This window comes from Melospiza melodia, chromosome 6 (genome assembly GCF_035770615.1).
Source record: "Melospiza melodia melodia isolate bMelMel2 chromosome 6, bMelMel2.pri, whole genome shotgun sequence".
NCBI lineage: Eukaryota > Metazoa > Chordata > Aves > Passeriformes > Passerellidae > Melospiza > Melospiza melodia.
In genome coordinates this window covers 71060646-71072860 of record NC_086199.1, presented here as the reverse complement: position 1 = coordinate 71072860, position 12215 = coordinate 71060646, and the positions used below count along the sequence as shown (strand labels likewise).

At 38.8% G+C, this 12215-nt stretch overlaps 1 protein-coding gene across 6 annotated transcripts in view; it reads left to right on the top strand.

Annotated features, from left to right (window-relative positions):
* LOC134419574 (transmembrane protein 263-like) overlaps nucleotides 1–12215 on the top strand; it is a 229775-nt gene that overhangs the window by 30493 nt on the left and 187067 nt on the right. Inside the window, exon 1 of one of the 6 annotated variants that reach the window (XM_063159022.1) lies at nucleotides 328–631. The exons of the other annotated variants lie outside the window; for them this stretch is intronic. Within the exon in view, the coding sequence (XP_063015092.1) occupies nucleotides 527–631 (105 nt within the window). The 5' untranslated portion in view covers nucleotides 328–526. Of the gene's footprint in view, nucleotides 1–327; nucleotides 632–12215 lie in introns of those variants that run through there. 6 annotated transcript variants of the gene reach the window in all.

Below are 12215 nucleotides of genomic sequence, written 5' to 3'. Positions count from 1 at the left end.
GGAGGCTGCCTGCCCCGCTGCCCTTCCAGGCTGGTGTATCCGCGGAGAAATTGCCCTCCTTCCCCGGGCCTCTTCCCTCATCCGCAGCACCTCGCGGGTTCGCTGCCCGGCCTGGGCTCCGTGCCTCGCTGTGCAGCCGGGCTGCCCCGGCGCTCACCTGTGCCGCTGCTCCCGCAGGCCCTTCCCTAAGCCCGGCGGGGATCGTCGCCTTTCTCCGTAGTTTGCTGTGGAAAACTGTTAGGATGGAGAATGTCTAACCTGAGCCGGTTATTGGTGTGGGTGCTGAGGCTGGCTGGACTATAGAAGTAGTAGTATATAACACTCAGATGTGAGGTTGTGTCTTCTGTTGTGTTGGTTAGGAGTCAGTAATGCTGTTGTATTGGTTTTTATTCACTTTATGTTGTCATATCTCTGTAATTTTTAGATGTGTAACTTTTAAAGAGGTTTTCTCTCATTAATCAGTCTGAAACTTGAGGCACGCCAGGCATTCCCTGTCGCCTGAATTTGTCTAGCAGTAAAATAAAAAATGTATTATCTAGGTTGTAAGCTCTTTGAGGCAGAAACTGAATACGTCTGTACCAATCCCGATGGAGAGATTTGGCTCAGGCCTTCCTCCCAGCCTCTGAATCAAGTAAGTGTGTGTTAGAAGTTCATCAGCTTGTGCAGGTGTTGGGTTCTGGGAAGTGCATGTGTGGCAGTCGCTGGGCTTAATAATTGTCTCTGGGCACTAGGGGCTCTTAACCATGGTATCTGCACAACTGGTGGGTGAAAGAAAAGGGGCAGCCTTTGCATACATGCAATAAATATATGTAAAAAGACCGTGACCTTCTGTGCAGTGTATATTTTGTTGTGCATTTGTACAAAGCCTGATAGTAAAATGTGTATTTTTTCTTTCTCTCTGAGTGTTTCTTAGTTCCAATAGTGTAGGATAATAAAAAGTATGTATTGAGAATGTTATTGATAAACAGCACTATGGATTTGGGTGATTTGGTGACTTACACTGTAAAACAGAAACCTCAGAGTGCTGTGTGAACGGTACATCCAGTTTGAGGTCAAAACTGAAAAGATTTCCTTCAGCTTCTGTTTTATTGTGCTCAGAGTAAACAGCTGCTTATTCTTGCTAAGCCCATTACTTCTGCTGAATTCCTTTTTTGCCCCACTAGAGTGGGGAAAGCTCATGGCTATTTAAGACAAGCTCATCCAAAATACAGCAAGATGTGAGTGGAATCATGTTCTGACTGCAAGGAAAATGAGTGTGTTTGGGGGAAAGGTATCTGTTTGTTTTTAACCAATCATTTTCCAGGTATAAGCACTGTGTAGAGCTTTTCACTAGAAAAGGGTTCACTTTTTTTCTCAGAGTCGGTAATTTCTTTCAGGGCACATTTCTTTCCATGTGTGCCACTTTTTGCTGTAGGAGTTGCTTCAAGTTTCTTCTGGGTAAGATCATTGCAGATGCATTATTTAAATTCTTAAGCTGAGGGTGGGGATAATTATCTTTTCATTTAACAAGTGGAACCCATTGAAATGTGCAGTATTTTCACCCCTTTAAAAGGGTGAGGAAAGGAGAAGTGAAGGGAAGGAGGACGTGTCTGTGTGATGTGAGTTGGATCTGAATCCCTTTTATGGGCCTGCTCATGAGTAGTTCAGTGTGACTTTAAAACAAATAAGTTTAAGGATTTGATCATTGCAGGAAAGACATCGAAACTAAGCTTTTCAAAAGTCATTGCATCAATTTCTCCCCTAGTTATTGTTATATCCTGGGAAATAGATTGGAGTTTGTGTGTTTCTGGCAGCAGTGGTTTTGGTGGTGAGCTCATTGACGCTGGTTAGCATGTTGCTGAGAAGGCAGAGCAGTCAAAAGAAAACAGGTTAGTGCTAGTATCAAAATGGTCTGCCTGCTTAGGGAAGGGAAGAAGCAGGCAAAGGGAAGTGGTAACATCAGGGGATGTTCTGTAGAAGTGATCCTTTCAGGATCCATTACTCATGCTGATCATTGCTGAGGAAACTGAAGCCTCATGTAGTTTATTTTTAAAACATTTAGTAAGTATCCTGTTGAAAAGATAGAGTGAAGTAAAGTAGTATGGCAAATCAATGCTTTAAAACTTGGTGTGGAAGCTGGACTGGATTTAGGATAGTCTTTATGTGTAGTTTATTTCTGTTCCCATGTCTTTTGAGCTGTGTCTGTGCTGAAGGATGGTTTCTCGGTGCTCTTCCAGGCTATGCAAAGTACAAAACTGGTTAAAGTCCCTTGTCCTGCTTTGTAGGACAGGAGTGAGAGGCAAGCAGCTCAGATTGTGTCAGGAAGTGGACCTTTTCTGTGTGTAGTAGTAAGTGATACCTTTTGAATATGTCAGTAAAGTTTGCTTTCCTTCAAGGGCAGATTGTCCTGATGGCAAGGAAATAGACCTTTTCAGGCTGCATTAGGAGCCTGGGTAAGGTGTCCTGTGGGGAGGGCAGTTCCATTTATTAGGGCAGTGGGGAGATAGGCAGGGGTTTGGTTGCTAATTTCTGTCCCACAACATAGTATCTTTCCAGTATTCATCTCTTGTGGCAGGGGTTTGGTTGCTAATTTCTGTCCCACAACATAGTATCTTTCCAGTATTCATCTCTTGTGGCTAAATGCTGGATTTCTTCAGTCTTAGGCAGCCCTGGAGAAGGTTCTTGTGCCCTTGCTAACAGAACCTCTTCGTGGTGTATCTTCAGTGGGTGAATGAGGCATTGGGATGGTTCCTGGTATGGTTCTGCTGTGGTGACTGCTTCTAACGCTGCTGCTGTCACTGGCCCAACCTAAATCCAAAACCAGAGACATGAAAGGCATTGAGAGTGGCGGGTCATATTGAAGTTCTTGTTTGTGAAAGTAAGCTCAGGATGTGATTTAAGTAGCTGGTCCCCTCTTTATTGAAAGGATTGTTCCAAGTAGAATGAGAGTTTATGGTGCTTTGGCATGGGCTCACAGTTAAGTTATATAGTTTGGGATATGACAAGTGTCATAAATGTGGCATTTTACTTTGAGAAACTTAAAGCTATATTTAAGAGAAAGAATGTGAACTTACTGCCTATAGTTCTCTTTTTCTGATTGCCTGTGATAGTGAGTGTTGACAGATAAATTTTAGGGATCAGAATAAGGCAAGATATTTTGAAGATGCAGTATCAAATTTATGGAAAGCTCAAGTAAATATTTTTCTTGCTTGTGTTTACAGACAGCTCTGTTCCTTAAGGATGTCGTGGGTTGTTCTGTCAAAATGATATATATGTAATCTTTTTTTTTACATGTGTCCAATCTTGTTTAGCAGGCCTCTTTATAGTTGAAATGAAAAGTGCTTGGGAAAGGAACAGCTCATAAAAATAGGAGACAAGAGTTATTGCTTTCTATGAAGTTTGTAGTAATATTTTGTTTTCCTAGCATGTAGTCCTAAATGTGGTCTAGAAATGAGGAGGAGCATGAATGTAAGTGATAGAGTAAAAGTTACATAAAGGTACAGAGAATATGGAGTACATATTCTGTAGATAATTTTGATTGAAATATTTGCCTGTGATTGGTTACATCTGTTTTTCTTTATGGCTGAAACCTTGTAGTGGTTTTCTTTTTCAAATTTCAGCTGAATTTCAGAGAGATGGGAAAAAGTTGCATGCCTTAGAAGTTCTGGGCAAAGGTATATTCTTACATAGATGGGACAAATAGTAGAGCTCTTAAGTTTCTTCAAAAGAATGTTCTGATTGAACTTAGCAGGCGTCACAGAAGTGGCTTGTGCTGGTAAATCTTAGTCTTAATATGTCTGCAGAGCTGCTCAAGGTCTACTGCATTTCTTGGGCTTTGATTCATTCCAAAAACATTTTGGAGGGAGAACCTTTGCACCTCACAGATCTTCAGAGTAGAAGGCAGCACTTACCAAAAGCTATTGCTCCCTGAATTAATTCTTACTTGTGTGTTGCTTGTGTTGGTAATATCAAGTGTTTTTTCCATCTGACGGGTGTTTGGTTGCTGAGCGTAGTAACTCTGGTTGGAATCTTGTATGCAGCAAGTTGTGACCTTTCTTACTTCTTCTTGGAGTGAGTTTGGGAGAAAAGCAGCTCTCTATGGAGCCTGAGATAAAGGGGGTGTTACTGCTGGCAGTGCTTCTAGCAATCAACTTTTGACTGTGCAGGCTAGGTGTGAAATTGCAGGGCTTAAAAGTACCAGAAGATGTAGCTTTTGTTCTGTAGAGTTAGTAAATATTTCATCTGAAACGTTTCTTCTTTAGAGCACTACAACAACTGCATAGAATGACAAGCAATGCTGATCTTGGAAAGCTCTGATGTGAGTTCAAAACTCATTTGTAAGGAAGGAAATATTTAACTACCGAGCCATCAACAAAATAAATTTAAAAGTTGTGTGATAAATAAGTCATAATGCAATCTCCTAGCTAATTACCAAATGCAGAAAATGCATTTTGAAATACCTAATGAAATAAGGACCAGGAGTGAGTTCTGTCCTGAATAAAATATTTTATATTTATTCTCAATTTCTAGCATCTAAAATTACTTTTGAATGTTTTGAAACAACTTTTTAACTTCAAATGGATTTGCAGCTTTTTTTTTAGTCGAATTTTTAAAAAGGAAATTAAGATTTTTGGCAAGATGACTTGTGTTTAAAAGTCTTGCAGTGATGTCTCTTGTGACTCTTTTGGGGGAGAAGGCTCATATTTTTCAAGCTGTATATATGCTTATGTACTTTGAATTCAAGTCTTATAGTAAAAATTCTGCTGTTCTAGCTGTAAAAGCTCTCGAAAATTACTTAAATTTCAGCTCGTTAAAGCTAAAACAGTACTAGCGCACTTTCAAGGAAATAAATGCATGGAAATTGAGTCATATGAAACCACAGTTATAGAATTCTGCTTAATGCATCTTTCCATGAGGTTTTTGTTGTTGTTGTTGTTTTGTCCCTACTGAGGATAGTGAAAAGGTTATTACATTATGAGTCTCTAGCATGGTTGAGAAAATCTTTATGACCTTTGTCATATATGCCTAAATTATTAGGCAAAGGACTTCTCATTTTTCAGACAAATTTCTCATGCTGTCTGTAGCTCCCTAGAGTGATACTTCCACCTCTTGTTAGGAAAATGGAGAATATTCTTTCTGTAGAGTGCATTATCTCATTTATTCAGGCAGACTAAAACTGGCATTAATCACTAAATCTGTCTGTCAGGGACCAAACTGGAAAAGTACATTTATAGTATTTTATAGTATAGTTATAATATAGTATAGTATAATATAGTGTAGTATGTTAGTTATTCTCTTTGGGCCAGGTCAGTACATGATCAAATGAAATGTGATTTGCTTGGTTTAGATTTTGAACACCACTCTTACATTCTTTCTGTGCTAACATTGATTTAGGAGGTGAAATCCAGATGGAAAATAAATGATCGATTGAGATAAAATTCAATACAATAATTAATTCAAAATCCAGAACTGTCTCATCTACCACTGAGCAGACTGCACTGGCTGTTTGTTGTATAAATGGTGCTATCTATCCTGTACAAAATATGAACATGGAAAGTGTAAACCATCAGTTTTTACTGGCTTGCTGAATGGAGAATAGACCGTGGTGTCATTAGTACTCTTGAAAATTTATTTACGCCAAATAAACCCTAATTTGGATTACTGACAGTACAAAGTTGTTTTATTGCTGTAAAAATAGGATTTGACTGTTCTGCTGAGAATAGAACTCAATCTTAACTTGGCATTTGCAACATTAAATCTTGCTCTCATTGCCTCTCTCTATCAGTGCTGTTGTCAAGACAAAATTAAGTGTTAAAATCATAGCCTCCCTAATGTGTTTGTCCAAACTCAGAAAACAGCAAGTAATCTAAGCAACTTTTCTGTTCTTTGTTACGGAGTACTTTGAACAACGTGCTACAATTTTACACTACTGTCATCCTCAGCACTTCTATTTCTGTACTTTCCTTTAGTGTTCCAGGGGATTTATAACTGCAACTGAAATTCCCCTTGGGTTGAAACCTGGCACAGAACCTCTCATTATAAGTGAACTTTGTTTTGCAAAATTAAAAGCAAAGCATCCATCAAGAGGCTTTCTTAAACATAGAGGAAAGCAAAAAAAAAAATTTATGGTTGCTCATCAATTTTATTCCCGCTGCAGGAAAAATCCAACTGACATTGGAAATCCCAGAGGTGTGGGTGTGCAATCAATAATGATGGCAGATTCAATGGAATGTTTCTATTGCATTTAGAAAACTTTAATTTAAAGTCTTAATTCCTTAAAGTGCTGAAAATTCATTGCCGAAGTAAAAGGTGCAGCTGCAAACTGCCTGACAAAAGTACAGTGATAGTTGTAAACTTGTTCCCAGTGCCTGAGCAGCAGAGAATAAGGTGATGGTTGGGTGGGTATGTGCTTCAGGTGAAGTACCTGTAGGTCCTCAGCTCCCTGGAAAAGGTTGTTGTCATGTTGAACTACCTACCCAGTGGTTGGTTGTTTAATTTTTATTTTTCTTTAAACAACAGCCCCCTTTTTTTTCTGTAGGAATTGAGACCTTATGTAATTTTGTAAAAAGCAGAAAGGGCATTGTGAGCCACAAGCCATTTTCAGATATGGAAGATGGAACAATTTAATTTGTTTAAACATGAAATATCCAATATAAGTTCTGAGAAACTTTATAACAGTGACTGGACAGAGGAGAGATCCCAAATTAACAGTGTCATTAATGATGTCACTTTAGGAAAGCCTGATGAAGGTCAGTTTCTTTGTTACTGGGTCTGACAAACCCTTTGGCATATGTGAACATTCAGCCCAGTCACAGCATGTATCATCTCTCATGCATTTGGAGAAGGTGAAGTTGGGATGAGAAGGGCTGGGGTTTTGATTTTGTGGTGTTAGGAAGGGGCAAAGTAGCTAATGTGCAGGAAACTGTGGGTTTTAGTCTCGTGGATTTGAAATAAGTATTCTTTAAACCTGATACACAAATAGCCAATGCCTTCACTGGGGTACTTTAGCATCCCAAAGCACTTAACAAACTGTCCTGTGTTTGGGGATTACTTCACTTATTTCTTCACACAGAAAGAAACACTGAATCTTGTCACCCTTTAAGGGTGCACCTAATCTTTATGATTATCACTTGACATATATTTGATACTGTATAAAAAAGGCTGGGAAGCTTACAAGTGAAATCACAGATGTGGAGGTATGAAGCCTAGGCTGCCACGAATTTTCCTCTGCTTAATTGCTTTATTGGACTTGTGCCTACATAGAATACCAGGTCTGAAAGTCACTGTTAGGCAGGACAGAGGACATGTGATTTATGCTGGCAGTTGAGGATTTGCATAGAAAGAAGCAAGTCTGACCTTCTGGGCTCTTAAGGAGAGTCTTTAGGAGGAATGAGGCAGTTTCTTACAGTGGAAGAAGTAAGATTCTAGGCTCAAGTCCAGAATGTAAATGAAGAATATTGTCAGAAAGGAGAAACTGGAATAAAGTGTTTAGAAGTGAGAATGGGAATATGAAGGTTTAGATGAGGAAATAAATACTATTTTCACTTGAAAATGCACAGAGAAAGTAGTAGCTACAGCTGCAGATTTTAGAATTATTTCCAAAGTGTAGTGTCAACTGAGATAGTAAACTGCTGCTGAATCCATGACTGTGAGCTTTAGATTCCTCCAGCTTCTGTTCTGAAAGGGGGAAAAGATTGCTTATAAGTTTGAGTATAATGGAGAAGAGTATTTACATGATGTATTTGCTTATGGTAGGGGATTTTAAAAAAAATTGTCTTTAGTGAGTAGAGTAGGAATGGTGAGAAGGAGCAGAGTTGTAAAATATGTGATTCTCTGTAGTGGGACAGAATATAAGCAAATAAAGATAGTATAGAAAGTAATCTTACCCCTGTGGAGTTGCAGCTGGGGTAATTATTAAAGATTGGGAGCAGGCCTGACTTTAACAGGCCACAGCTGTAGCCAATAAGAAGAAGAGTGTTATAAAAGGGTGGATTGGTTGGTTGGGGGAACTGGAGTCAGTTGGTTACTGTGAGAAGAAGAAAGAATCAGTGCTTGGAGGAGCTGCCTGAGAGAAACACCAAGGAGGTATGGAACTCTTGCACTAAGGAGACGACAATATGGAACCTTTGCAATATAATGATAACAGTTCTCTGAAGGGAATTTGAAGTTATTTGTCCCAAACTTGTTCAATTTCGCTAATAATTTTTCGCGAGATGTATGGATATATATTTTTATTTGATTGCCCTCCCTCACAGTTGCCTTTCTTGGACTTTGTTTTGGAGTTTTGTGTTTTGCTGCTCGTTAACAAAATGAATTCCTGACTTGGTGAGCAGTCAACTGACAGACTTCAGTTTAAGATTATATACTGTAATGAATGTAATGCCAAGTACAAAAGTAGAGTCTAAAAGGCCTAAAAGTGGTGATGGTGCAGGTAGGATTTTTGGGTGCTTTAAGATGACTCTTTAGAAAGCAGAGCCATACTCTGGCATTTGCAGTGAGCAGTCTCATGTTGGTATTGACCTACGAGCAAAATGAGCTGACACTGATTGCTTGGTGTTGGGATTGCTCCTGTACTGTGTGGGTATTTTGAGTACTTATTGCTCTGCTCAGGTTGAGGTAGTATGGCTCTTTGTGTGATTGAGCATGCTGGTATCACTTGTTAGTACAAATGTGGTGATAAATGGAGCTCTTGGTTTCAGTGTCATAAACATAATTCTGTACCTTGTGGAAAATGCTGACTCTGACTGGATAGGAACTTGCTTTCTGTCATGCATGCATTTACTACAGCACTTGTGAAATGTATAGCCTTTAAATGTACTGAAAATCTGAGCGTATAGCTGAACTTCTGGTCAGGATTATTCTCAAAATATTGTAGCCTGTGGAAGAGCATGAGGTACACTCTGAAATGCTTGTATGCAGTCTGTCACACTTGTTTAGTTCAGTACTGGCAGCCCTCTCTGTCCATAAATACATAGCTTCTATGAACCACATTATAAATCCACAAACAATAATTTGCCAGGTCACAGCAGTCCATAGCATTTGGGTTAAACTGCATTGTAAGGTCAGTAATCATGTAGTGTGATCAGAACAGGTGATGGTATGTTTCTCAGTTTCTGTGAGAATTCCTTTAGGATTGATGATTTGCTGAATTCATACGAAGCTTTTCAGCTTCCTTGAGAGTTCATTGAAAACTGTTGACAGGAACAGAGTGAGCTACCTTGAAATCTCACGTATTTAACTTCATTTTTAGAAGAGTGGGTGTTGCCTCTGCTTGAGTTTACTTTTTCAACTTGGAGATGGTGTTAAAATATGACAGAAAAATTGCCACTAAGCCTTAATGGTGCTCCTGGTCAAGCAGTCATCATGAAATTGTATGAAGTGCTTGCTTGTTGAGGGCAGGGACTGTCTTTGAAGAGCTAAGAGTTTTTCTTAGTTATATATTCTTAGGCTCTGTGCCATAATCTAACTCTCTGTAATAGTACCTATTAAAGTTTGTGCTTCTCCAGTGGTTCTAGTGAGGAATGGAAACTCATTCCCAATTTAAGAGGCTATACAAACCCCAAATAATCGAAAGAATATTGTACAGTAATATCTGCTGATGTTCCTGAATCCTGTTGATACACCTTCCTGCATCCCAGATGCTCCTGAGGGAGTCAAAGCAGAAGCAATCTCTGTACAGTCCTTCTGCCACCACTGCAGCTCTGGAGGATTATTATTGAACCTGCAAGCCAGTAACTTACACAGTTGTGTGCATCCCATTCCCCTACTTGTCTGTCATGGATCCTTAAGAATGAAAAAAGGACATGTAACTGCTGCCTCATTCTTGAAACAATAGTGTAAAAAGAAACGTTGAGACAAAGTTATTGGACTCAACCTTAGCATAGTTACAAACCTTCTCAGAAGATAATTTCCTGGATATTTTTTTTGTTGATTGCTATAGATGACTGTGCTGCCAGAGCTGTAGATATGGTAGATGTTCATTACCAAGCTTGCAGCAGGTCCAGTGAATTGAACTCAGCAGATGTAACTAAAAAAGCAATGGACATGTGAACACAAGAAAAAGAGCTATTGGAAAGACAGTTTGTAATCTTGTTAATGACACCTGTCAGTGTTTGAGCCTTAAATGTTACTTATGGATATGTATATGAGAACCCAGAGTTTCATCCTCTGTTAACTATTTCACATTTTCATTAGTGAATCTCAGTACCATGCACACTTGTCCACTGGCCTCAGTGATTAGACAGACATGCTGGAGTCTGATAAACTGGTATTTACAAGACTACTTTCAGCAGCTCCCTGTATCATAGGTGTGATATGTCATACACAATCATATATTGTGATAAGATATCAGTGAACTGAGAACTGGAGTTACTCTGTAGAAAACATTTCTAACTTTATTTTAGCAACTAGGAAATCTCAAGATTGAAAATTTTCTTGCAAAAGAGTTCTTGAAAAAATTAAAATTGGTGATTACCTGACATGTCCATGCTTCACTTTAGACTATTTTCCTTTTTAACATTAAATTGAGGGGGGAAAAAAATTAAGTAGGTTTTTTTTTTTTTTTTGTTTGGGAAGAATTCTCAAAACCATAAAAGAAATGTGTGCTAAATACAGTTAAAATATGCTGTGTTATGATTAAGTGTTTTTGAGTAGTGAAAAAAAAATCCTCAAAAATTCTGGTCATTTCTGTTAGATATTCAGCGTGTTCTGTAGAACCAGTAGTCTTGTATTGAGCATTTTTCCTTTGTAGTATTCCAGTAGCAACTGTTAAAAGTTTTGAGTTGGAGGAAAATTGGTGATAGCAAACAATGTCTCAGCCATGGTGGTCTGTAATGAGCTGTTTTTTTTCTCACAGCTGGATTTGTTAATACTAGCTTAGGTACAAGGCTGACCTTCAACTAAGATAAATCTTTGTTTTGGAGTAAGTGTTGTCAGTGATATCCACCATACTGGAACATTGTATTGCTAGTGAACACACGCAGTAATAGTTCATATGTGAGGAAGACAAAAACATAATGCCACCACTCACTTTGGGTAGCATTTTGCATCCTCTTTGTGTTTGTGTAGATGACAACAACTGTAACCCAAAGGAGCACTACTTATCACTGGGAGAAGCTGCTGAGCAGGTTTGTCTCCTGGGAAACTGAGAATACTGACTATTCTGAAGGAAGACAAAGCTTTTCTTGCTGGCTTTTCCACAGTCCCTGGAAGTTGGATTGTCTCCTTGAGCAGCATATAGCTAGTATGTGCAGATAGGTCTTACTTGTTTTAAGAAATTAAAGTAATTTTATTGCTGTAATCCAGAAAGTACAGGCACAGGATTCATATTCAAGACCTCTTTTAGTTTAGGAGTTCCATAGTTGTGGTTCAGAATGTTTCCAAGGCACATATTGGTGCCTCATATCTTACATGTCCATATGTTTTATATGAAAAATAAATCTTCTGATCTGGTGTACTGCTGTAGCCTCTCCTTCCTATTTTCTTTTCTCTCTGAGGCACTGATGGGTAGGAAAGAAGTGTCACTTCACAAATTGCCAGTTGGTGTAGAAACTTACTCAAATACATGCTTTGTATTCAACTTGTTGCTCTTACCTAGAATTATTTACATGTTCTTAAGATCTTGACTACATTATTTAGTTGAAGTGAGGAGATGGTTGAATCTTGATGTTGATTACTGGCTCCTGGGATTATTTTTTTTAATTGGACTAAGGCAACTTACTACTTTGCCATCTGTACCATGTGGTAAACACTTTCTTTGCTTTCTGTGATGGCTGCTGCAAGGCATGACTTAATGTTTGAACTCTTCACTGACCAAAGCTGGGCACTGTTGATATTGTGTGTTTTTAAGCAAGGAGAAATCGGTAAATAGCCGAGGTAAAATTTGCGTAGTCATGGATGGCAGAAATCCAGGTTCTGACCCTGGCCTCATCACAGTAGGCCTGTACACTTCACCTGGTGGTCTCTTTTCTCCCTGCTATAAAACATCTGAAAAGTAAGGTGATACTTTTTGTTTTCATGTCCATTTGGTTGAAAATAATGGGGAATGGATGAAAATGTGAGCTACTTGTGCAAAGGATGGAATTTGACAAGTGTGTTACTTTTCATAATGTGCAAATTGAGGAAACAGAAAGTAGCCAATGCTGTTGAGGTAACCTCTCAGTCACAGGGTTTGGAGAAAGAATAAAACTAAATACTGCAGCTTTAGGACCATGAGCCCCTTTTCTTTGTGACTGAAA